This window comes from Entamoeba invadens (genome assembly GCF_000330505.1).
Source record: "Entamoeba invadens IP1 unplaced genomic scaffold scaff_1105074725273, whole genome shotgun sequence".
Taxonomy (NCBI): domain Eukaryota; phylum Evosea; order Mastigamoebida; family Endamoebidae; genus Entamoeba; species Entamoeba invadens.
In genome coordinates, this window is record NW_004191876.1 from 42,546 (window position 1) to 68,893 (window position 26,348).

General features: G+C 35.1%; 11 protein-coding genes across 11 annotated transcripts; 6 read left to right on the forward strand and 5 right to left on the reverse strand.

The window, feature by feature from the left end:
• Positions 1–249: 249 nt before the first annotated feature.
• Positions 250–1,992, reverse strand: EIN_296450 (hypothetical protein; the record flags this gene model as incomplete). Its single annotated transcript, XM_004185633.1, has 3 exons — positions 250–257; positions 283–1,722; positions 1,896–1,992. The coding sequence occupies 3 exons, from the start codon at positions 1,990–1,992 to the stop codon at positions 250–252; spliced, it is 1,545 nt and encodes a 514-aa protein (XP_004185681.1).
• A 1,137-nt stretch (positions 1,993–3,129) lies between these two features.
• Positions 3,130–4,641, forward strand: EIN_296460 (carbon catabolite-derepressing protein kinase, putative; the record flags this gene model as incomplete). The annotated part of the gene is made up of 1 exon (XM_004185634.1): positions 3,130–4,641. The coding sequence occupies one exon, from the start codon at positions 3,130–3,132 to the stop codon at positions 4,639–4,641; it is 1,512 nt and encodes a 503-aa protein (XP_004185682.1).
• A 148-nt stretch (positions 4,642–4,789) lies between these two features.
• On the forward strand, positions 4,790–5,482 carry EIN_296470 (hypothetical protein; the record flags this gene model as incomplete). Its single annotated transcript, XM_004185635.1, has 1 exon — positions 4,790–5,482. One exon carries the CDS (start codon positions 4,790–4,792, stop codon positions 5,480–5,482), a length of 693 nt encoding a protein of 230 aa, XP_004185683.1.
• Positions 5,483–6,761: 1,279 nt separating this feature from the next.
• On the reverse strand, positions 6,762–7,331 carry EIN_296480 (hypothetical protein; the record flags this gene model as incomplete). Its single annotated transcript, XM_004185636.1, has 1 exon — positions 6,762–7,331. One exon carries the CDS (start codon positions 7,329–7,331, stop codon positions 6,762–6,764), a length of 570 nt encoding a protein of 189 aa, XP_004185684.1.
• Positions 7,332–7,895: 564 nt separating this feature from the next.
• EIN_296490 (hypothetical protein) lies at positions 7,896–10,316 on the reverse strand (the record flags this gene model as incomplete). Its single annotated transcript, XM_004185637.1, has 1 exon — positions 7,896–10,316. One exon carries the CDS (start codon positions 10,314–10,316, stop codon positions 7,896–7,898), a length of 2,421 nt encoding a protein of 806 aa, XP_004185685.1.
• Positions 10,317–10,556: 240 nt separating this feature from the next.
• Positions 10,557–11,729, reverse strand: EIN_296500 (nicotinate phosphoribosyltransferase, putative; the record flags this gene model as incomplete). Its single annotated transcript, XM_004185638.1, has 1 exon — positions 10,557–11,729. One exon carries the CDS (start codon positions 11,727–11,729, stop codon positions 10,557–10,559), a length of 1,173 nt encoding a protein of 390 aa, XP_004185686.1.
• A 579-nt stretch (positions 11,730–12,308) lies between these two features.
• Positions 12,309–13,421, forward strand: EIN_296510 (WD repeat domain phosphoinositide-interacting protein, putative; the record flags this gene model as incomplete). Its single annotated transcript, XM_004185639.1, has 2 exons — positions 12,309–12,435; positions 12,541–13,421. The coding sequence occupies 2 exons, from the start codon at positions 12,309–12,311 to the stop codon at positions 13,419–13,421; spliced, it is 1,008 nt and encodes a 335-aa protein (XP_004185687.1).
• A 642-nt stretch (positions 13,422–14,063) lies between these two features.
• On the forward strand, positions 14,064–19,223 carry EIN_296520 (protein serine/threonine kinase, putative; the record flags this gene model as incomplete). Its single annotated transcript, XM_004185640.1, has 1 exon — positions 14,064–19,223. The coding sequence occupies one exon, from the start codon at positions 14,064–14,066 to the stop codon at positions 19,221–19,223; it is 5,160 nt and encodes a 1,719-aa protein (XP_004185688.1).
• A 73-nt stretch (positions 19,224–19,296) lies between these two features.
• Positions 19,297–20,406, reverse strand: EIN_296530 (hypothetical protein; the record flags this gene model as incomplete). Its single annotated transcript, XM_004185641.1, has 1 exon — positions 19,297–20,406. The coding sequence occupies one exon, from the start codon at positions 20,404–20,406 to the stop codon at positions 19,297–19,299; it is 1,110 nt and encodes a 369-aa protein (XP_004185689.1).
• A 2,218-nt stretch (positions 20,407–22,624) lies between these two features.
• On the forward strand, positions 22,625–23,560 carry EIN_296540 (hypothetical protein; the record flags this gene model as incomplete). The annotated part of the gene is made up of 1 exon (XM_004185642.1): positions 22,625–23,560. The coding sequence occupies one exon, from the start codon at positions 22,625–22,627 to the stop codon at positions 23,558–23,560; it is 936 nt and encodes a 311-aa protein (XP_004185690.1).
• Positions 23,561–23,995: 435 nt separating this feature from the next.
• EIN_296550 (long-chain-fatty-acid--CoA ligase, putative) lies at positions 23,996–26,068 on the forward strand (the record flags this gene model as incomplete). Its single annotated transcript, XM_004185643.1, has 1 exon — positions 23,996–26,068. The coding sequence occupies one exon, from the start codon at positions 23,996–23,998 to the stop codon at positions 26,066–26,068; it is 2,073 nt and encodes a 690-aa protein (XP_004185691.1).
• Positions 26,069–26,348: the final 280 nt, after the last annotated feature.

A 26,348-nucleotide genomic window follows, 5' to 3' on the forward strand; every position in this document is an offset into this window, starting at 1 on the left:
GTCTGTGAACCGACGCGCAATTTTCTTGTAACACGCATGGTACACACTTCTGGAAATACAAAAAGTAATTTTTTTCACATGTCATGCAAACACCATTTTCACAGAACAAGCAATGCAGATTTCCTTTTGTTGTTTGACATGTATTTGAAGACGTATTCAACTCTTGACATGTTGAACAAATATTGTTGCACTTTATCGAATAATTTTCATAGTAAAATTGAAAACAATAGCCCACTGAATCACGTATGATTAAATCACTTGAGATATACACAATTGACTCACTTGTAACAGAAAATTTGTTTGTGCCAATATTAAAAAACCCGTCTTTGTGATAAATCTCCAATTGATCATTAGCTTTAAATGAACATGTTGGAAGTGAATTATTGCATATACATTTAACTGTAAACTTGACACCATTTTTTATTATCATTATAGTTTGAGTGAATTGGTTGTTTGTTTCATACAACAAAATCGATTCCGTGTCATATACAAATTTAAATGTAATACTACATTGTATTTTAAGTGACTTGATTTCTCCGGTTACTTTCTGTTCAAATTGTGAAGGTACGCTAAAATCCAGATTTCCATTTCCACGAATCACAGCGTTTATCTGATGATCGCCTATTTCCACAAACGTTGAGTTAAAATCAAGAGGAACTTCTATAATACAATCATCCCCAAAACAAGGACAATGTGGATATTTAAATGAATAACTTTCGTTGTTTTGTTCACCAATGTCTGTATAATATTTTGTACCATTCAAAGTGCATATGACATTTTTATCAAACGTATTTTTACAATATCTAACGGTCTTCCCTTCGTTTATTATTTGAATGTTTTCATTCAAAAAACCGGTAGTGATGTTTGTGGGAAACGAGAACAAATCAACACAGTTAATAATGTTAACAAACAGTATACTTCCAATATGCACATTTCCCGTGTATTGTACAAATACAGGTTTTCCATATTTAACAGTTTGTTCTCCACATTTAATAACAACTTGATCGATTTCCGTTGAGCACTCTCCGCACGTTTGTCCCAACACAATTGGGTAAGTAGAGTAATCTCTCAACTCTCCTGTTATATTTACACTTTCTATATAAACGCGTGACTCCCCGTTTATTTCCATAAAAGAGTCTCTGTCCAAACTCAATGCATCGGCGTGTATGTTTGAATTTTGGAAGAAAATCATATTGGACGCAACAAGAAGCACACTCGAAAAAACAATACGACTACTTGTAAATTGGGCGGAACTTGCCCACAACAATAAGTCACTTCCGGTCAGTTCTGATGAGTTTAACGACAGTAACGAAAGTTCGCTAAACACCACACTTTTTATATCAAATATAGAAGAGGACCCAGCGAATGTCCCTTTATTACAAGAGAGTTGTGTTGTCAATGTTATATTTGTTTTTGCTATAAATGACGATGTTATTATTGATAGCGACGTTCCTCCGATTGTGTAGAAAGACACTTCTGAGTTTGTGTTGGTTGTTAAGTCCGATACAAAAATAACTTGACTCCCATACACTCCACTGAGTAACTCAAAGTCAAAAGTGGCATTTGTGTCAATGGATAACACAATTGGGTTTATCATTGAAATTTGAATTGTATTCAGATAATCGACAAACAAAGCAAGAAAAAAGTCGTTTGAAATGTTGAAAGTCACGTATTGTGCTGGAGTTAAACACAAGTTGTTATATTCAAACGCATTTTGATAGTCTGGGAATTGAAGTGTTGTGCACGCGTTTCCAGTGATGTAGTGAAACACTTTTTGTTACAAGTTGTATGAAAACAATAACTTTCAGTGGGTTATTTAAATAGATACTTTGAAATATTAAAATTTAATTATATAACGATGTTGGGTAAAAGGGTTTCGAACAATATAAACAAACAAGTTGCGTTACAGACCACTTCAAATGGAGGAGAGCAATCCTCTCCCTTAACATCAACTAAAAACTGAAGGGTTAATATGAAAACCGCCAATGTCATGGCTTCTTACTGAGTTTTTCCTTTTCAAGTTTTTTGGTATTTTTAAAAGATAAAACTGTTCAAAACAACGTTTTTAACTTCGAATTATAATTTGTAAATTAACATAAAATTTACAAAATTAGAAAAAAACTGTCCAACTTATGTATCAGAAAAAATAAAAAACATTTAAAAGGCAAAGACCACATGTTTATCATAAAGTTGTTTACATGAAGAAATGAATTTCATATTTATACTGTTTTATGATCAGAAAAATAAAACCAATACTTGCAAAAGTGATCTTTTTATCATAAAGTGTTATGATTAACCTTTTATTTTCAGTGGAGTTTAAAAATCGTTTTATTGGACTTTTAAAAAAATATATATTTTGTAGAATTATAAATTATATTTAAATAAGTTTTATAACATTATTTTTTATTTTTGAATATTACTTATAAAAGTAAATTTTTTTCATTTTTTACTATATAATTTAATAATTTAAAAATTAATAAATAAATTATGACTTTTATATATTTATCTACCATAAATCAAATTAAAAAAAAACAGATAAAATAAATTAAAATTGTTTATCAAATTGTTTTAATGAATTACTATGTATAAAGTATAAGTGCAACTTTTTTTAAATTGTAATTTACTCGAATTACAACGATAATTGAATTTAAATCATAGTCAAATATTAATGAATTTATTTGTTAAGTTTTTTAAGTTGATATTCTCTCAACAATGAACTTATTTGATTGTCACTCCGAGTGTTATTATTTCTTACTGATCTTGGTAAAACGTTTTTTTTTTCATTATCTCGCTTCAAATATAAAATAATTAAATACTATTATTATGGTAATGTAAATGTTAATTATGCTACGAGCAGTTTACTATTATTATTTATAAAATAATTTTGAGATTCAAAAGTAGGTTGTGTTATTGTGTTAAAATTTACTTATTATGATACCTCCAATAATTGATAGAATATCCTAAAATAAATGTAAACTCGTTTTTCTAATGAAATGGGAATACACACTTTTTTTAATTTTAAAGATGAAAACCACTCCACATCGATTAAAAACTGTACACAAACTTAAAAACAAAAAAAAGTTTGTCTTTTTCATGACCTCAATCAAAATTAAAATCCTTGACCACTAGATGCAAGACGAATCCATTGACTTGAGGCGAGAGGACTTAGAAATAGACACCGAAAATGATTTTCTTGGGGAAGGTTCGTTTGGCATTGTTTACAAAGCTCGGTTGAAAGGTTCTGTAGTTGCGGTTAAAGTGCCCAAAGACGAGATAAGTAGGGAGGTTCTAGCATCCTTCAGAAAAGAAATGGAATTGATGAAACAGTCACACAGCCCAAACGTGGTACTGTTCATTGGGATTTCAAAAGATGGGAACAACCCCATATTTGTCACTGAGTTTGTGAAGTCTGATTTGGACCATTTCGTACACGACCGAGACACTCTCCCAATTGAATATTTAAAGAAGAAGTTTGATCTTTCTCTTAAATTTGATTTGTTCCATCAGTGTTGTGTTGGAGTACAGTGGCTCCACAATAGACTCAACTTGATACACAGAGATATTAAACCCGCCAATTTCTTGTTAGACGAGAACTTTTTAGTGAAGGTGTGCGACTTTGGGTTTGCAGAGAGTGTCAAAGAGTCGAAACATGAAGACAAAGGGTCACCCATATACTGTGCGCCAGAAGTTATGGATTACGACGGAACTCATCCATATAGTAAAGAGATTGATATATATTCCCTTGGTATCACGATGTGGGAACTGTTCTATGAAGGCTACCCATTTGGTGAACGACCCGAAATTGATACGCGAGAGCGATTAATATATGAATTAAAAAGAGGAGTCCGACCGACTTTGCCGATTACCTTTGTAGAGAAATATGGAAAAGATAGTAGTCAAAAGGCGATTCTTGAGTATGCACAGAATACTTTGGGACGTTTTTCTATCGAAATTCCAAGAACAGTCGAGGACTTGATAGCTACTTGTTGGGACAGCGATGGCAAAAAAAGACCGGATATCAACCAACTCACTGAAAGTGTCCAAAAATTGAAAGTGGAATGCGCACTTGGAAATGCGACAGCCTCCGAGTGGTGGAAGAAGACGTTTGAGAAGAAAGGGATAAGTGAGGACAGTGTTCTTGTTGAAGACTTTGTGAAGGCGCTTCAAAAGGCTTTCAAACCAAAAGACACTGTTATTCAGTTGTTAAAACAGAACGTCGGAATTTCAAACGAAGTCGATTTGCAACGATTTGAATATTTGACGGCTTCTTTTGGGAACTTTTACAACAACAAAGATGCCTTCAAAAAGATGGTTGAAGCATATGGCTCGGATTGGTGGTTCCCTTTTTATTCAAAAGAAGAAGCTGTTTCGCAATTAGAAGGAAGAGTTGATGGCACTTTTCTAGTGAGAGAAAGCACAAGTGTTAAAGGATCTCCTTTTACCATTTCAAAGAGAACTCGTGGTAAAACTACACATGTCAGAATCAACACAAGGGCGGTTGGTAAAGGTCTCGAGTACTCTGTTGCTTTACAAACTAGTAAAACGGTACACTCCGACTTGTGTACACTCATCACTGCACTCATGGCTATGAGTGTGATTTCAGAACCGTGCACAAAGGAGTCGGCTCCTTCTCAATATTAATTGCACTGTTTTCTTCTTTAGCAGTGGTCTGGTTGTGTATCTTACAACGGGTTTTATTATAAAAATATAATTAAAGAACTATAAAATATACTATAAAATATCTGAAGGTTTTGTATAGTTTTGGAACTTTAAATAAATAACTCGGTGGATGGCAGACGTGGAGGATATCATTTGCGACGCACAAGACGCTTTTTTTGAAGGAAAGTACGAAGAAGCAATTTCACTCTGTTTGAAAGCACTCGAAGAAGGAAATGACGACGATGTGTACGAGTTGTTAGTTCTTTCACATTTTGAACGAAATGATTACACAAGCGCGTTTGAGAGTGCTGAAAGGTGGTACAAAGTCGCAAAAAGATTGAATAAAGTGAGGGCGCGTCTTGCATTACTAAGGTCGTCGTATTTGATTGACAACAAACAAAGTTTTGAGACGGTTGCTGTTGAGATGTTAGGCATAAATGAGTCGAAAAGTGAAGTGGCGTGTCTCTACCTCGACATGTTCCCAGAGAAAAGCAATTACATCTTAAATTTGTTAGCAAAAGACACTGACGAATTCTGTGGAGCGATCGTAAGACGTCTTGAAGGTAAAATCGCTGTAAGTGAAGAAGACGTAGAATTGAGACAATGTGGGAATGAGGCTTATTCAATTGGGGTCATCGCAAACACTGCATTGCTCAGTAAATGTGTTATTCCAGAAGAAGACATCGAAAGAATTAAAGTTTGGGAAAAACTGGGAGCTGAACTCCCCTATGTCCGCGACTCAGTGACTTTTCTTCGACATCTTCCTCTCGAAAAGCAACGGGGAGTGCACTTCATATTCAGAAAACACTGTAAGCCTCAGTAGTTTATTTATAGTTTATTAAACGAGAATTAATGGTACTTTTTTAAAATTATGGTATTAATAACAATAGGAAAAATATGGTACAATTAATTTCAATCTGAAAACTTGTTATTTTGTGGTATATAAAGAAAAAGAACTTGATATTAAAAAGAAATGTCGCTTGTGATCTACACTTCATCCACTGGTGGCAACGTCGTACAAAAGAAAAACACATCCCTTGAGAACATCGTTCAGATCCTTGCCAAAAAGAAACCTGAAATCAAGTTCATCGATGTCGATCCAGAAGCTAGAAAATTTGCACAAGAGAAAAGTGGGAGAAAGGCTGATTGGCCACTCTTGTTCAACGGAGAGAAGTGCATCGGAAACGCAGAGGACGTCGACGACTTGAACGAAGCCGGTCAACTCGCTGCTCTTTTGAAATAACTTAGTAGTTCATTTATAATTATTTTACTATATATTTTATTATAATTTGTTTTTTTAATTTATTAACAAATAATTATAATAAATATATTTGCATAATTGGTAGCGCCAGTATTATAATATAAAATAGTTTAATTTATTATAATAAATTAAAGAAAAAAAGTCTTTTGAAAAAAAAATAATATTATTAATAGTATAATAAACGTTCAAGTATAGTTTAAATATGGCTAATAAGTAAAATATTATATATCATATAAGCTAAAATTGTTAAAACATTTTTGGTTTTGAAAAACGGATGAGGGAAGTAGAAGAAATTAGAACTTTTCAAAAAGACAAACATGTTGTCTTATTTCCATTCATATCTTTTTGATGAGTTTTACTACTCGTAACTCCTCACAAAAATTTTTAACAAATTAATAAGAAATTTCTTTCTTTTTCAAAGTGTTCGACCAGTATATTACAACATCATATAAAAGGAACTCATCTATAAAGAAAAGAAATTGTCACATGGTTGCAGCTGCGTTGATATTTATGTTTATTGTTAACATTCGTGCTGACTGGACGGATACATATACAAAGGCGAATTTCACCCTCGCAACTGTACTCATTTGGGGTGGTCTTTTTGTGGTTTTAATTGGTCTTTCTATGCTCGTTACTGCTGTGTTGGTTGTTCCCCGTTACATCATGAAAAAGATACGAGAAAGAAAGGTAAAGAAAGAAGAGGAAGAAAAGAAAGAGGAAACGAAGGAAGAAGATGCGAATTAACTGATGTATGTATTTATATATTACATTATCTATTTACCATTTAAAGAAACTATAAACAGTATTATTATAAACTATAAATGAAGAAGTAGAAAGTGGCTTAGATGTCTACTTTGATTCTGAAATAATCACCCGGCATACCACAGAGTGGGCAATTCTTTGGAGCTTGAGTTCCCTCGAAAATGAAACCACACTCTCTGCAAACCCAGAAAACTTTCGAGTCTTTCTTGTAAAGGTTGTTGGCTTTCAATTCGTCAAGAATCTTTTGGTATCTAGCATGATGGTTTTCTTCAGCTCTAGTGATCAAGTTGAGCTTAGTAGCAATAAGAGTGTGTCCTTCTTCCTTGGCTACTTTGGCGAACTCTGGGTACATAATGGTGTGTTCATAAGTCTCGCCTGCAATTGCTGCCATCAAGTTGGTTGCAGTGTCACCAAAGTCTATTGGAACTTCAGCCTCAATTTTCGGGGTCTCTTGGCCTTCCTTCTTAAGGGATTGAATCATCTCAAAAAGAAGTCTGGCGTGGGTACCTTCTTGATCAGCAGTTTCTACAAAGAGCTTGGCAATCACATCAAGACCTTCTTTGGCAGCAGCCTTTGAATAGATCAAATAACGATTTCTTGCTTGAGACTCGCCTGCAAATGCTTTACACAAGTTAATGAGAGTGGACATTGGTGAAATTCAGATTACCAAGAACCTTTATATACTCTTTTTAAGTTACAAAAAGTACATTTCGAACAGTACGACGGATTCTTGGAGTTGATTCAGTTATGGAAATGGTCAAAAAAAGAAAACTGGACATTAGCTTTCTATTAATAGAAAGGTTGATCTAGTTTCTGAAACCAAACAAATAACACTTTCATGTTCTCTAATTAACTGTGTTTGGTTGTTCTATTTTTACAAGAAGTTTTGTATCGACCAGAAAAAGTGAAAGAGAGCTCTTCACAAAATACAAAGCATTTTTTGGTACTTCAGTATTTGAATAAATACAACAACCTACACTTACAAATCTTTTTATTACGAACTAAAACATTTGACTCAATACACAAGTTATTTGTTTACCAAAATTGGTTTGTTTTGGCAGTGCGATTTTCTATAGTCAAAAAGCAAATAATAAAAAGGCAAACCCACACGTTTTAACACGGTAATTGCTTCACATTTCAGATGTAAAATTAAAAGTGTAACAAAACAACAGAAAACTTCAACCCAAAAAATGAAAAGTTTAATAAGTGAATATCACTCTTCTGATACGTCAGACTCTTTGTAATTGTCATATTCCATAGTAAACGTCTTAAAGTTTTTCACTTCTTCAAACTCAGTCACTTTTTTTCTTTTCACACGCTTTGGCACTGCTGCGCTCTTCACGTTTTTCCCAGGTGATGGAAGGTCCTCTTCTTCGACTTCTTCAATTGTTTTCACTACTTTCCCAAGCTTCCCGGATACTTTTTTTGCTACTTTTCCAATAGCAGAAACTTGAGACGAGGCTTCTTCTAACACCTTGGTTTGTCCTTTACACACCTTTCCACTAGTTACTCGTTTCCCAACTTTTCCACTTATATTTGGCGCTTCAACTTTAACTTCTTCGGCCTCGGGCTCTTCTTCAACAACGCACCGCTTCACTACTTTACCGACTTGTGTGTGTGTGTTGACAACTTTCCCTGTTGGTACTAAAACCTCTTCTTCTGGCTCCTCAACATTTTTTTCGACGTGTCCTTTAGCCACTTTACCGATCTTTCCTGTTGTCTTCTTAGTCACTTTTCCTGTTGGCTGAGACACTTCAATCTTTTCTTCAATGTTCTCTTCGACATGTCCTTTAACTACTTTCCCGACCTTCCCTGATGCCTTTTTGGTCACCTTACCAGATGGGACTTCCACTTCTTCTTTTTTCTCTTCTTGGTCTTCTTCAACGATATGCACTTTTGCAACTTTCCCTAACTTTCCAGAGGTAGCTCCTTTCACTACTTTTTTGGCAACTTTACCAGAAGAAACCACAGGCACACTTTCTTTTTCGACTTCTTCTTTGACAACAGCCCCCTTCACTATTTTGGCACTTTTACACATCTTCCCAGAAGTGGCACCCTTCACTACCTTTTTGGCCGTCTTTCCACTTGGCGCACTTGGCGACGGACTTTTTTCAGTCTTTGTATTGGTATCCTCATCGAGTGGAGTTGCGTATTTAAATTCAATTTCACTGCCATCCACTTTACTTCGGCGGAAGCACTTTCCTAAGTAAATGGGAGTCTCGTCACGAGTGTACTTTTTAGTATCAAATTTGATCTTTCTGTAATAGCCGGGTTGCTCGATTTCTGGTTCAACAACAGTGACCATTGGTTTAAACTCGGCCTCAAATCGCTTCTCGTCTTCCGCAGTTGCTCTTTTAACTTCTTTCTTCTTTGCTGTTTTCTTCTTGGCAACTTTCTTTGCAGTTTGTGCGAACTTTGGAGCAACGAGTGCGCCGGTCTCTGCAGATCGTCTAAACGCACTCTTACATGTGACGGGGTACTCCGCGTTCGAAAGTGAAGCGACATACCCTTCTCCTTGTACAAATGAAGACGACGCAACTGCGATCTTACACCCTTTATGAGCAAAGAATGTAGCAACGAACTTACTGTCTTCACTCGAAACAAGTCTGTTTTGGACTAATTTGTCGTTCACAATCTTTTTAACTACTTTCTTGCGACGAGTTGTCTTCTTCAGACTTTTCTCGTGTTGCTTGGAGGTGTCATTTAAAACTACTAACTTCCCCGTCTTTTCATCTCTTCTGAATGAATAGTTTGTTAATACTAAATATTCTAAATCAGCATTTTGAACGGGACCTTTCAAAAACCTTTCTACTGTCTTTGGAGTGTCTTGTGCACTTGTGGAGTACTCTTTGATCATCCCAGTCTTTTCATCCCTTCTAAAAGAATGTCTGGTCAAGACGATATACTCCCCATCGTCAGTTCTCTGTGGCTCATTTGGTACTTTTGAACGTTGTGGCTTGTCAGGAGTTTCAAGTTTTAAGTCGCAAAGTGGCGTCTCGCGAACAGGACTGACTTTCTTCTTCGAAATTTTTCCAGTGAATTTTGGATTGAGAATAACCTTTCGCTCCACTTTTTCTTCTTCTTCAGCCACTTTCTCAACTTTCACTTTGGAAATTTTACCCGACAGTGTTGGTCGACTCGAAGATACAGATTCGACTGTTTCCGAGTTTTCTTGTGGCTTTTCAGGCTCTTCTCCTTTTGGTTTTGAAGTACTTCGTTTACCAACTTTGCCTGTTTTTACGTCGTCTACTTTCTCAGTCTTCACTTTTGATATTTTATCAGTTGGTTTGGGTGCAACGACTTCATTACTGTTGGGTGATTCTTCAATCTTTGCTTTTGATACTTTACAACACTTCCCAAACTTGGGTTGAATTGGTAATGTACTTTCTTCAACCTTTTCAACCTTTTCAATATTCTCATCTACTTTCACTGTTGTTTTCTTCCCGCATTTCCCACACTTTGGCTTTTCAGGTTGTTTTTCTTGTGTTTCGACAACAGGAGCGGTGTGTATTTTCGAAACTTTACCAACATGTCGTACTTCTGGTGCTTCATTTTGAGCACGTGTGGCAGTTTTGGTTACTTTCCCACATTTTGGAGTTATAGTGACAGAGGGTGGGAGTTTCCCAATGGTCATATTACTTTGTGTTTCCATTATAAGTTCACAACTAAAAAGCGGAGTTGGTTATTTTAAAGTTAAAATAGTGTGTAATGAAGTGCAAAACCAATTATTAAAAAACCAATGACTGCTGTGTGTTGTTATTTAATTGAATTTCGTATGAATAATAGATTTTTTATGATAAAAATGTTATTCAATTATAATTTCTTTTGTAATACAAATGTATTATATTAAATAGTAAATAAAACTAAAATGAACTCAATTAATGCCAAGTGAGAGTTTGCAGGTCATCACATCCTTTTCGTCACCAAGATGCTTTCCAACGGCATCAGAAAGCTTCACACACCCACTCATTTGATCTTCGTCGTACTCTTTAGCTTTCAACAATTTCATCACGATATTAAGTGGTTTGTTGTCGTTTCCCGTGTCACACGTGAATGAAGTTCCAATACCAAAACTGCACTTGATCTTTCCTTTACAGTAATTTTCTAAGTCAACAGCCTTCTGTGCGTTTAAGCTGTCGGAGAAGACGATGTTCTTGGTCAATGGGTCGATGCCCATTTTGTTATAGAAAGCTATTGCTTTATCTGCGAACACAAATGGAGACTCTGAATCATGTCGAATTCCATCGAAACTTGTTGCGAGTGGGCGCGTGAATTCCCTGAAGAACACGTCAGTTGTGAACGTGTCTGTTAACGCGCAACACAATTTTCCTCTATACAAGTCTCTCCAGTCAGTCAACGCCTTTGTATTAGCTCCTTTATATCCATATGCAGCTGCATAGTACATCATCCACTCATGTGGGTGTGTTCCAATTGGGACCAAATCGTGTTTCATAGCCAACAAGACATTAGAAGAGCCCATGAAGTTCTTTCCAGAGTTTGCTTTCAACAGCTCAACAACTTTCTCGTGAACTTCTTTGGAGAACCGACGTCGTGTTCCAAAGTCGCTGTATATACACCCAGCCGCTGTCAAAGTCTTTGCCTTCTCGACAGTCACTTTATTGATGTGTTCCCAGTCAGGCTTGTGTCCAGTCATCTTTTGATAGAGCTCCGAGACTATTGCAAGAATAGGGACTTCCCATAATGTCATTCGATATAAGTATCCACTACAGTCGATAACTAACTTCTTGTTTTCAAGAGACATTGTCACTTCCTTCGGATCAAATTTGAGGCCTTTCAAAAACTCAATGTATGTGGGTGGGAGGTACTTCAATCCTCTCAAATAAACTTCCTCCTCTTGTGTCAGTTTGAGGTCCGCCATAGCGTCGATCTCTGCGCGGAGCGCAGAAATGAAGCCGTCTGGGAAGTCCATGTGGTTTCTGTCACGGAATGAAAAAACACCAGAGGCATATGGGTGGAGGCAGAAGTATCCATTGCTCACTGTGAATTTGTACAAATCGTTGTCGAGAATACTAGTGATGATTGGCATTAATACTTCTAATTAGATAATGGCTCGTTTTTATTTAGTGGATACTTGGCATGACGTGGATTTTGAAGTTTCTTGTTGAAAAAATTCACTCATATATAATCACTACACAATCTGTTGCAACTCAATCAGAGTTTTATAGTTGGTTGTACTATATATATAGTTTCATTGTCATTGTGTTGTGATTGTTTTGTATTTTTACATTTTAACAACTTTTTAATAAAAAATTTTTAAAATGTTTTTATTTGTTTTTGAAATAAATAATTTTATTGTAAAATGTTTTATTTTTTATATACTAATTATATATAATAAAAAATAATTTCCCAAAAATTACACTAAAAAAACAAGAAGTAAAATTAGTTAAATAATAAACTACATTTATTATCAAAAAAAAAAATATTTTAATTCAATCACTTTTTGATGAAGTATTAAAACGTAGATAAAATATCATTAATTAATAACAAATAACTAATACTTCTCTAAGAAAACAAATTTTAAATACATAGAATAACAAACTAAAATTAATTTTATATAGAATCGCCCAAATGAATGAGTTAGAACTTTAAACTTAATAGCAATAAAATGATCAAAGCCAAAATCTTAACCATCACAGTCAACCAAGAGCAGACGTGTTTTGCAATAGGAACGACGTGTGGGTTTCGAGTATTTGGTATGGAGAACGGGTGGTTTCGCGAGCGGTTCAGTCGGAGTTTGTTCTCCTCTGCTTTAGCTGAACTTTACGAAAACCATAATTTAATTATAACTATGCTAGAGTTCAGTCGATATATAAACCAACAAAAAGTGACGTAAATAGCGTTGGGAGGCGGAGTTGGCATTATAGAACTCTTCCACAAGTCGAATATGTTATCTTTTGTCGGAGGTGGGACCACTCCTGCGTATGACACAAAGAAGGTAATTATATGGGACGATTATCAAGGGAAGCCTTTTGGTGTTCTAGAGTATCCAACGGAGGTCCGTGGGATCAAGATACAGAAAGAGTATCTGTTTGTTGCTGTTGATAGAAAAGTGTATGTGTACAACTTCAAGGACCTTCACCCATTGTACCAGTACACCACTGGAATGAATGGGAAAGGGATCATTGGCGTCAGTGTGTTTGAGAAGAAGCGGATAGTTGTTCCTGGTCAAAATGAAGGGTGTGTCAAAATCGTCGACTTAGAGACGCAAGCCGAAAAAGAATTCCAAGCGCACGTCCACTCACTTTCTGCACTAACATGTGCACCAGACGGCAAAACAGTCGTCACCGCAAGCGCACAAGGCACTCTAATAAGGGTATGGGACTTGGAGACTACACGACAAATAATCGAGTTCAGAAGAGGTCAAGGACAGGCAGATGTGTTCTCAATGAACTTCTCACCAAATTCGGACTTATTGGTTACAACATCTAATAGGGGGACCGTCCACATTTATGGAATCGGAGAACAACAAGAGTGTTACTCGAGGCCATCGAGACTCTCTGCTCTTATGAAAGACAATGGGTTGTATAGTAAATGCGAATGTACAATGGAGAGTGGGGTGTTAAGTGTGGTCTTCTTCTACTGCACACAAATACAGTTCATCAATGTCATTGGGATCACTCAAAATGGGATGTTCTATAAATACATCCTTTCAAAAAAAGAGGACAAGCCACTTCTCACACTCGAGGAGAAGTCTCCTCTCGACCAAGTGCTCAGATAAGTATTAAAACTGACGAATAGATTCAATTGTTATTCTTGTTTTGGAGATTTACATTTTTAGGTTAAGTATCCTTTCTATTGTAATTAAAAAATAATTGAATCTTTTCCTTTTTTTTATTATAGAAATTACTAGTTATATTAATATATTTATAATATTTTATAATACAAAGCCATTAGCTAGTTTTTTTCTCTTGTTTATTCTGTCGAATAAAAGACGGTTCGTTGGATTACAGACAGACAACACGTTTTGAATTTGTTTTGTTTGGTTATTTTATAGTACAGAAAACTATATTGATAAAACAATCCAGTCGCTGGATGTATTTTGTTAAACAAAGAAACCCTATAATTTGGCTTACTAAATTAATAATTGGCCAATAAGGCATTTATAATTATTTGCTACAAATAATCATTAAAAAGACGATATAATAGTGTTTCTTCTTACTCAAAAGGCGAAGATGCTGTTGCAATCTTTAGTGGTTTTGAAAAAAAGAAATGGATTATTGGTACTTTATGTATTTTCAAAATGGCTTTTATCCTTAAAATGTGGCCTCGAACTGTCCAACATACAAAACAAATATTTTGATGCAAGGAAACACTTTTCAAACTTGGGAATTATGAAAACTAAAAACACGATATCCACACGATGTTGCTTGTACTCCTGTTTATAGTAGGTATACATGCCGCATCCCAATGCGTTCCTATAAGCCCTTATTGTAGGGACGGATATAAAATAAATGGGATAACTGCTATTGAAAAGTATGGGTGTGGCGAGGTGTTGGTGTACGACTCGTTTACGCTCACAAAAGACTGTGTGTCCAAATTTGAAACCCCTCCAGTGTTACTTGTGGCTGAAGGAGATGTTATAGAACTCACGTTAGAACAAGGCTTGTTTGATACAGCGGGTGGCATACACTTCAACAAAAACACTCACGTGACACTCAAAGAAGAGCAAAACATTTTTGCATTTCCCACAATCATCTTTGACTCGAGTGTGGAGGTCATATTTACCAAAGATATTACACTGAGGAACATCAACACGACTTTATTAACTTCACAAATCTTTCGAATATTTGGTAGTGCCACAATCATCGACTCCGAAATTTACTTGAACGGAGCGAGTGTGTACTCTAAAAATACTATACACTTCATTGGGACGAAGCTCTTTCTTTTTAATTCGGCGTCTCTGGTCACTCCAATCATCGAGTTTGAGTCATGCCAATTTGATTTGAACTCTCATATCAACTCGTATCCGACAAAAACTTTGCTCGCTTCAACAAAGGTGATATTCTCTGGGAATTCATCTGCTATAATCCCTTCAAAAACAACCATTACCACAAATGATGTTATCATTACTGATACAGCAATGGTCTATTACTCACGTTTGGATAATATAAACGATAAAAAAATCAACTTCATGTTGACTAAAGAAGGTCGAATGAGTGTGAGTGGGTTAATTCTAATGAAAGATACACAACTCAGTGTTTCTGATGATGCTGTTTGTAACATCGAGAAAGATGGGACTGTATCTCTCAAATTTAAAGAGACATATTATGATGGAGGGTTTCTTATTCAAGACAATGGCATTATAAACGTGTATGGAACAGCACAATCTGTTTATAATATTACTATGAAAGGAAGAGGACGAATGAATGTTCTTGCAGATACGACTACAAATGGTGTTGTTGGGATCACTCGACTTGATATTAACATGTTTGACAACTCGTGTATTCATGTTGGGAATGACACTGCTTTTGAGGTTGTAAATCTGATAATGCACGACAACGCGTTACTCGAATTGACCGAGAGATTTGTGATGTATTATATCTTTATTTTTGAAGTTGAAGGAATGAACGTAGTGATGTACAACAACAGCCATATTGTCTATAACTTGACATATGGTAGGAGTTTAGTGGAAATGGCGAACACAAAGATGTACGACGACTCTGTGATTGATATATACACAACGATTAGAACAGTCTTTTATAGTGTCTCTATGGCGGGGAGAAGTAGAGTTAATATCCATGAAGGTTCAAATATAACAATGGCTCAATTCACTATGACAGAAGAGAGTGTCTTTGACATGAGAGATTATACAAGAGTGATGATATCAACACTTGCAGTGTGTAAAACGTGTGTATTCAAAAAAGCGGCAAAGTCTATATTAACTGAGAGGTGTACAGACACTAATTATGACAACGATGATTGTCTCTTTGACGAGTCCATTTGGACTTTTGACGGGTTTGCAGTGGATGCAACAGACAGACAGAGTGGGTATTCAGTTATTAATATGTATGTCTCCACTCTGACATTTAATCAAGAAACACTTGAAGGTGCGTTGTTGCCCACAGACCATTGCACAGACTTATTTTCAATTACAAGTGAAATCGAAGAGTTACCTTTTCAATTGAGTAACCCCCAAATATTGAGTCTCATGGACGGGTATTTGATTAGATATTGCCCTGTTAATGTGACAGAGACTGAAACCTTCTGTCGATTGATTGGAACAACTTGGAATGACGACCATCTCTATCATGCAGAATACCCATTTGCACAAGTACATTGTCCATATGCGGGTGTCAAAATAATCAGTGAAGTTGACGAGGTGTACATTGGTGACTTTGGTGTCGAAGCGTATTTTTTAAATAACACAAAGGTCATATTTACCACTAAGGCTTCACTCAAACGTAATGTGACTGGTAAAGTCCAAGAAGTGACATTTCCTACTGGACTTACTCTTAAACCAAGTTGCGACACAATTGAAACTGTTGAAGTCATTTCTGAAAAAGATGGGGCATACAGCTATACACAGACTTGTACTGTGAAGACAACCCCCAAAGGCGAACAAATAAAAGGAAGTATTGTGATGGACTCTGTGGAATACAATGTCAAAGCGGACTCTGCATTTGTCATTTATACAGGTAACCAGATAACACCAAATACACTCATAGTTAATGTGAGCACTGAAGTAATAGTTATAAGTGACATTGGATTTATCATCCCGACATCAAATTCAAGTGAATTGTGTCTCTTTGGTATTTTCAAGAATGGGGTATTGAGTTGCAATCAAAAACGGTTTTTAGAGTGTGGAGATGGATACTTCCCAAAAGTGAGTGAGTGTATTGTGTGTACTGTGACTAATTGTATTCGGTGTACCGAGACGACTTGTTTACTTTGCAAAGAAGGGTATATAATGACTAATGGTTCTTGCGTTGACAAACAGAGCACATGCCTCAAGTCGAAATTGAATCGGTGTTTCAATTGTAATCAAGGATACAGTTTAGAGGATGGAGTATGTTACCAAGAGTCTCCCCTTGCGAATTGTCTTGTGAGTACATATGGATATTGCACGAGTTGCGACTATGTAAATCGGTATGTCAGCCGAAATGGGTCATGTGTGTATAAAGATCAAGCGAAATTGCTGAGTCGGTATGATGTCATTACATGTATGACAAAATACACATTACGACAAGGAGAATGTGTGCCATGTTCTGGTCTCTTTACTCATTGTAATACATGTTCCGATATTCTCTGCACTGAATGCGAAGAAGGATATGTAGTCAACGAAGATGGAAGTTGCGAAAACAAAAACTGTTTGAACACGACAAGTCCTGAAATGTTGTGTGAAGCGTGTGCGGAGGGGTATGTGTTAGATTTGGGAGGGCACTGCGTCCCATTCCAACAAAATTGTTTGTATTACAACAACGATAAATGTCTTGCTTGTGAGAGTCCGTATTACATGACGAATGGAGGGTGTTATACACACATATCCAATTGTATTGATTTGCAACAGTCTGGCTGTTTTAGATGTAAGGACGGGTTTTATTTGAACGAAGAATATGTCTGCGTCGCGTGTGACAAGAATTGTAAAACGTGCAGTGGGACTGCAACACATTGCCAGTCGTGTTATGACAATACCTATCTGAATGAGAACACGTGCATCACATCAACAGTGTTAAATAACACATGTCAAAAGTACACGATCAATGGTATTTGTGTGCGGTGCATCGACAAATATTACTTGGACAACGTCACGTGCTCGAAGTGTATGGATGAGTGTGGGACGTGCAACGAACCCGACTCTTGTTTGGTGTGCGATTATAACCGATTTATGAGTGTCAACGGAAAGTGCTTACTCCAGAGCTTAATTCATGACTGTGCTGTTGATATATCCGTGTCACACGGATGCACAGAATGTAAAAATGGGAGTTTTCTGCATGAGAGAATGTGTACTCCATGTCAAGACAATTGTATGTTGTGCTCCGACTTGAATTCGTGTCAAATGTGTCATGACAATTTTGTGTATAAGAAAGGGGAGTGTACGTCGTATGCGACAATTAAGAAATGTTCTTCTGCAAAAGGCAATAAATGCGACAAATGTTCGTTCTGGTACAAACCAAGCCCTGATGGGTTATACTGTGAGTCGACTCCGGTATGGTGGGTCATCATGTTATGTGTAGTTGTAGGGGTGTTCATGTTTGTAGTGATATTAGTGATGATTATTTGGATGACAATTGTTGTTCTACGGAATGCGATTCGCAACAAGGCACTGGACAAAATGGTTTTCAGTCTTAAAAACGATAAGAACTTAACAGTCAATTTAGTCGAGAATGTCTTCACTGGAACCAAAGAACTTGTTTTTGAAGCAGAAGAACATTTGGTACCAGTGAACGTGCCAAGTGTGACGAGTTTTGTCATTGGTAATTACGGGAAGAGTGCTGTTCGTATTCAAATGAAGAACAAGACTGTGGAAGACAAGTACACAATTGTGGTTCAACCCGAAGTCGTTATTTTGAAGAGGAAACAGGGGTGCAAATTCACTGTTACACTGAGCCCGGTGTGTTCGTGTAAGGTGAACGACTGCATTTCTATATCTATTAACAACTTTAAAACAACTAAAGGGGTGGGTGTCACCATACCAATTCATGCGGAGACTGTGATGTCGACGAGTCTTGACCAAAGTGAAATTAGCATCTCAAAGCAAATTGGCGAAGGGTCCTTTGGAAAGGTATTTAAAGGTGTTTTTAGAGGCAATGAAGTTGCTGTCAAAATAATGAAACAAATCAACATAGAAGCGTCGACGATAGAAGAGTTTGAGAAGGAAGTTGCGATGTTGGACAAATTCAGATGCGACTATATCATTCACTTCTATGGGAGTGTGCGGTCCAAAATGAACATTGGTATCGTCACTGAATTTGCACCACTGGGGTGTTTGAGGGATCACTTCTACAAAAGTGTCCCCGCCGAAATGGTGCGAATCAAAATTATGTTGGACATTGCAAAGGCTTTACAGTACTTGCATGAGAGTGGGATCTTACATCGAGACATTAAACCAGACAATGTCTTGGTGTTCGATTTAAATAAAGTAGCCACCGTCAATGGTAAACTCACTGATTTTGGATCATCGCGAAATATCAATTTGTTGATGACTAACATGACCTTCACAAAAGGTGTTGGCACCCCAGTGTATATGCCACCTGAGATGTTTGGCAATATGAAGTACAAAACAGAAGCAGACATTTATGCGTATGGAGTCACTTTACTTGAAGGCATTAAGTGGCGCGAGTGCTTTGAAGGCAATCAATTCAAGTACACGTGGCAGATTGCAGAGTTCGTTAACAAAGGGAATCGTCCACCCCGTCCTTCAGAAGTCCGTGAAGACATCTTTACATTAGTAGAAGAGTGTTGGGCACACGACACCAAGAAGCGCCCACCAATTCATATTGTAGTCGAGCGTCTTGACTCTTTCATGAGAAGTGCACAAGAACCCAAACAAGAACTTCAGAACGAAGTTCCTTCCGTTTAAACCATTGTATAAAACACATATTATGTAATGAAACAATAACAAATGAAACATAGCTTCAATGAATAGATGTATCTTAAAGCATAGGAACCATATCACCCATCGAGCGTCTGAAGAAATCACAACTCTTCGGATCCATCTTACAAGTGACATCAAGAACGTCTCGATATTTTGCGATTGCTTGATAGTTATGTTCAAACTTCTTCGCCATTCCCTTCACAGTCTTTCTTACCATCTTTCCTTCGATTCTCTTCTCCAAGTTCTTCTTCAACTGATCTTGCTTCTTATTATATCTTCTCATGATCTTCTTCGAGATGTGTTTGACCTTTCCGTGTAATTTCATCGCAAGCTTCTTACATGTCTTCTTCCCAAGTCTCATTCTCTTGCAAATTCTCTTGATCATTCGTGCAGTTTGTTTTTGGAATCGCTTTGCGTTGTATTTGTTCTTCTCTGCGATACGCCCGATTTTCATGTCAGCGATGTTCAAGGCCTTCAGAACCTTTTTCTCCAAACCGACTCTTCTCTTTGCTTTCAAAATTCGCTTGACCATCTTATGTGCCTTCTTGGCCGCAATTAATTGAGTGAAGTGCTTTCCTTCTCTCACGGCAGTCTTGACTATCATCTTTCTGATTCGTTTTGATTGTTCGACAAGTGCTTTCAATTCGGTCGTTAACTCTTGTTTCTTCTTCGGGTCTTGTTCCTTTTGAATCAATTCGATTTTCATCACTATTTGCTTCTTCAGTCCTTTAAAGATTCTTCTGTTCGTGTCCATACGAGAAGACGCGCGAAGTACTTTCGCTTGAATTGCTGCGACTGAGCGAATGTGAAGCTGTTTTTGTAATGTGCGTTTAGCGCGTTTCAATCGCAAATAGTCTCTGTAGCGGTGGCCATTCGACTCTTTCATTCGCGACATCCGTTTTGCTTTGCGTTGTTGCTTGCGTTGCCACTTTCTCATTTGACGTCTCCACTGTTTATACCAGTGGCGCTGTAACCACCAATTTCGTTTCGCATACCAATGCTTGTGTGCATGTTTGGGCTTGTCCTCCAACTCAAACTCCTCCGTGTTGTCCTCTAAAGTTGTAGCGTCTTCAACCAAAACATCTTCTTCGAGCTCAGATGAACTCACCGAAGTCGATGATACACAAGTTATGTACAGAGCAATTAATAACCAAACGAGTGCCCTCATTTATAGAAAAATATATTTGAAGTTCTTTTCTTTTCAAGTTTCCTTGATTTTTTAATTTTTTTTTATCAGTCTTGTTCTGTTATTTTCGAGTTTGCTCTTTTTATACTTTTTTTTTCGTTCTGTTGTTGAGTTATTTATATTTGTATAATATATTTACTAGATTGTTACTATAGTTTTGGTAGTAAAAGATAAAATAAACCAAAAAAATGGTGTCGATGAAAAATTGAATAAAATAATAAAACTATATGTTTATGGTTAAATTATCATATAAAAATAGTTCAATCACAAACAGTTGAATGTAGTAAAATATAGTTTTGATATGGTTTAATACAACAACCCTAACTTTTTTTTTGGTATAAAAAGAAATAGCTTTAAACAAAAATCACGTTAAACACTCGGCTTGATATTGCACACAAAAAATATTTTTTGAATGAGTAAGATAGCCGTAGATAAGAAGAGTGCTACTAGCTTTTTGCTTATGCAAAAGTGCTAGTTAACTCTTAACATCTTATTATTTGTTCTTTTTTATTTTAATCTGGTAATTTATTTGTTTTTAGTTTAATTTTGTTTTACAGTTAGTTCGGATTCAAATGAAACAAGTCTCATAATAAATTGAATTTGTCTCAAAACAAATTAAAATTGCACCTATATTCAATTTTGTTTCAAAACAATAAAAATTTGTCTCATTACTTTGTAATTTGTCCCAATAAAAAACAAAAGTGTTTCAAAATGATATAATGTTTCAAAATAATATTAAAATGTCCTAAAAGTAAAAAAATTTGTCTCATAAATGTGTAATTTTGTTCGATAAAGATTGTAACACTCTTTAAAAAATAATAAAAATATACACACATACTCTCTTTTGATAAAAGGATTTTGAAATTAAATAATTAATAACACTTTAAAAAATCAAAACTTGCTTTTAAATAATGAACAACTTAAAAAATATGTTACTTTAAGAAATTGTAAAATTTGTTCGTGAAGTTCGAACAATTTTTTGTTTTTTAAATTATCAATTAGATTAAATACAACTTGGTGAGTTACCATCATAAAATGCTTTTGAAAGCAACACATGCAAATAACAACAACTTTACTACCAACAACACAAACTCCAATAATAACATCGAAACCTTAAAAACTTGATGTGTAAGCGGCACACAATTATTTTTCCGTCTTTATTAAAAACTTTATATAAAAAGTATATTAACGATGTATCACTAAATATTTAAAAACATAAATTTTATTGAGATAATACTAAGTCATATAAACAAGAGTAAAATAACAATATTCAATATGCTATTGAATATAACCGGAAGTTTCAAGTAGATGATAATAATTTGAAAAATGTGTTGATTATTTCATTAGACTAGTCGCGTTAAAATTACTCGCTCGAGGTGTTCTTTAAGTATTTTTTAGTTGTAAATATAAATTAAACATTAAAGTTTTATCAAAAGAGAGTATGTGTGTATATTTTTATTGTTTTTTAAAGAGTGTTACAATCTTTATCGAACAAAATTACACATTTATGAGACAAATTTTTTTACTTTTAGGACATTTTAATATTATTTTGAAACATTATATCATTTTGAAACACTTTTGTTTTTTATTGGGACAAATTACAAAGTAATGAGACAAATTTTTATTGTTTTGAAACAAAATTGAATATAGGTGCAATTTTAATTTGTTTTGAGACAAATTCAATTTATTATGAGACTTGTTTCATTTGAATCCGAACTAACTGTAAAATAGAATTAAAAAAATTAACGAGTTTTTTACTCAAATAAAAATAAAAATTAGTTTGAAACAAGAAATATAATTTAAAACGTTCGAATAAGATATAAAAATGAATAAAAAGAACTCGTTAATTAACAATGTCAAGAAACTAAAAAATGTAGTTTTCAAGCTATTAAATCTTGTATACTTCAATTAATGGTGTTTTGTTGCATACCATTATGATCTTTGTTTTTATTACAGTTGTATGATAAATTACAATAAGCTATTCTTCCTTTAAAAGATATGAAAAGATAAACAAATGAAATAATACCCAATTTCCAGTAACAAAAACATATGAGCTAAAAATGACTGACGTCGTGGCGCATTTATTTGCTTTGTAAAAAGTGCTATATTTATAGTAGTAAACTTCTAGTAATTATGATTTGGAAACCAATAATTTAAAATGTGCCATTAAAAGAAATGCTGTGTGATCTTGTGATATCAGATGGAGGCCATATTAAATAAAATCATTTTCCAATGCACAGCGTTTAAAAACAAACTGCCCGACTATATTCGAGCTCAAAACATTACTTATATCAAAGATAGAGAAGATATCCCAATTGCAGAGAGAATCAAAGTGGCTGAGGAGAATTTGGAACATTTTAACGACTACCATGCGAAAGGTGAGGCAGTTAAAGGAGACTTGAACGACCTCCGCTTGGACTTGGACGCATTGATGCACGAATTGAGTGAAGAAGTTAGGAAGTATGAAGACAAAGAAGGATCTTATAACACATTGATAGACACACTGGTCTATTTGGAACAAAAAAAGGCACAACAAGAAAAACAAATTCTTCAAACCCAAATTGATGAAATCGACAGCACTTTCCGAGTCAAAGAGAAGTCTTTAGAAACGAAGAAAAAGCAGATTTCTATCAACGGAACACTCGACGAAGAAGAAGTCAGTAAAATCAAAGAGTGGAGTGGCAAGAATGTGACGAATGTCCTCTTCGATTCAAACGTCGACGACTGGGGGACAAGTGCTGTTTTCAATAGAAAAGTTGTTGGGCGTAAAGAAGTGGTCGTTGTCGTTGAAGACATGAAAGGAAACAAATTTGGGGGCGTCATATTTAAAACAATTCAAGCGGAAGACTTGAACACGGCAGATCCACAAGCATTCGCGTTTGTATTAAAAACTAAAGGAAAGATCAAAGGAGCATCTAAGTTCAAAATATTGGAGGCACATACTAATTATGCTTTTGGATGTTATAAGGACGACCATCCTCGACTCTTTTATATCACGAATTGTATATTCGTGATGAAAAGAGGAGAGGAGGGAAGTAATTGCATATCAGGAATCACTGAAATCCCGGTCAAAACCAATTTCTGTGGGGGAGTTAACTTCACTCCAAAAAGAATTCTTGTCTTCCAACTCCATTGATTTTCTGTGTGTTTTAACGGAGTTATAAGTCTTTAATTTTATGACATTTTTTGGTTGGATGTATTGGAATATGACGATTTGATTGTTGATATCATTGAAACTATAATTTATAAATAAGCTGTTCTATTTCATTTATAATTTAAAAAAATGGAAATATTGTACTTGTTGAATATAAAGTTTGTTTTGGAGAAAGATAACTATAAGTATAATAAAAAAAATTAAAAATATAGTTTTATTTGAGATACTAATAACATGTTTCTATTTGAATAAATAGACAGTAATGCAGACAGTGTCTGGGTATATTTAATGTAGTCAAAAGTAAGAGATGGCACTTGTGATAGCGAAGAAAGAGTGTAGAATAGTCATCACAAAAGTGTTTGAATAGAAATTAGTATTAAGATAACAAATGGAATAAAAGAAGGTATAAACTTTAAAATGAACAAGATGTTATTTGAAGTAATTCTTACTATTACAATTTGTGTTATAACAATTCTGTATATTATTCGTCCTAGCCCTTTGGATACAAAGCTATTTGGAGTGTGGGTGGGCGAAAAGAAAATAGGAGAGACAAGAGTGAGAAGAGATGTATGTGGTAAAGATAAATTGATAGATAGACCCGACCAGGGATACACAACTTTATATGAATTGGTCCAATCTTTTCCAACGAAGGTGCAACCTAAACTGATAGGATATAGAGATGTTGAAGAGAAGATAGCTGTAAAGAAAATACAATGTGATTTGGATGGTAAAAGCGTTGAAAAAATAATGTACAAATATAAGATGAGTGACTATAAGTATTTCTCTACCGTGGAGTATTACACTTTGATACACAAAATTGCAAATGGACTTGCACATTATGGATTTTCAAATGGGGATAAAATAGCAATTTACTGTGAGACAAGATATGAATGGATGGCTTTTGTACTTGCTTGTTCATGTCGAAATATAATTGTAATTACAATATACACAACACTTGGAATAGATTCTGTTAACATTGCACTTGAAGAAAATAATGTAAAAGGTGTCTTGGTATCAGCAGAGACTTATTCAAAAATTTTGTTACTTGAGAGTTTTAAAAAATTGAAATATCAATTGATTTGTTGTGACAATTTAGCTACAAAAAATGTAATTACTATAAACAATATGTTGAATTGTGATAGTTTTGAAGACGACCCACCTCAGCCCGAAGATGTTGCTATGATCATTTACACGTCAGGAACTGCTAAAGAACCAAAAGGTGTTGTTGTACTACATAAAAATCTGTTTGGGATAACATGGAGTTACTGCCATAAAATGGGATACAACTCGACAACACGTTACATCTGTTATTTGCCTTTGGCTCATATCTTTGAATTTACAATTGAAATTTGTGTGTTAGTGAATGGAGGAATTCTTGGATATTCATCCCAAAGAACACTGACACGAGCATACATGCATAACTCCAAATGTGATTTACATGCATTTAACCCAACTTTCATGAACGGTGTACCAACTGTGTTTAATAGAATTCGTAAAGTAATCGAAGATAAAATATCAAAATCTTCTTTTGTGTTACAATATCTATTTACATTAGCCTTTATTATTAAAAAGGAGTTATACGTCAAAATGCAAATGCGCCCAAGACTTCTATATTATCCTTTATTAGAAATGTTGGACATATTGATATTTTCAAAAATTAAAAACGAAATATTTGGAGACACATTAAAATGTGTTATATTGGGAGGATCTCCACTCTCACAAGACTTGCAAGAGTATTTGCAAGTCATATTAAGTGGAGTGGATATCATGCAAGGGTATGGATTGACTGAATCTTGTGGCCCAGTGAGTAACACGGTTCCTGGTGATTCTGTTTGTTGTACTATTGGAGTGCTTTACCCGAACTTTGAGGCGAAATTAGTAGGAGTAGAAGAGATGGGATATTCAGTTGATGGCAAAATCCCACAAGGTGAACTTCTGATTCGAGGTCCATCACTGTTCAAAGAATACTTCAACAGACCAGAAGAAACACAAATGGCAATCACTACAGATGGGTGGTTTAAAACAGGCGACATCGCAGAAATCAGAGAAGATGGACGAATCAGAATCATCGATCGAAAGAAGAACTTGGTCAAACAACCCTGTGGCGAATACGTCTCTCTCGAAAAACTCGAAATGGTTTACAGCGCTTCGAAGTATGTTGAATTATTTTGTGTAATAGCAAGTCAGTATTATGATTACACTGTAGGTCTTGTTGTTATTAATAGGAGTGCTTTGGAAGATTTTTCAATCCAAAGAAATATGAAAAGTGAAGAAACCATTAACAGTCCAGTTTTTAAAGAAGAGGTTTTAAAATCATTCAGGGAAGTTGACAAGTGTCTCTCTTCACATGAAAAGATTAAACATTTTCATATAATCAAAGAAGAATGGACGCCAGAGAACGGGATTCTTACTGCCGCTTTGAAATTACGTAGAAATGTTATTGACAAGAAATATTCAAAACAAATAGCAGAAATGTTTCAAAAAATTTGAAGTAAAAATAAATCAGTGATATTCTTTCTTTAATTCACTTGAAACTTTTTATTTAATATTTATAACGGAATCACTTTTAGAAAAAAAAAAGAAAAATAATAAAGTACTCATTCTTTTTTATTTCAATTGTGCCGATATAAAATAACTATAATTGTCTAAAAAATGATTGATAAAATTAATAATTTATAATAAAAATAATTATAAATGTAGTTCTACACTATACTGACAATTCAAAGTAAAAACACTCCAGAATTGGGCAATACTAATAAAACTACAAAAT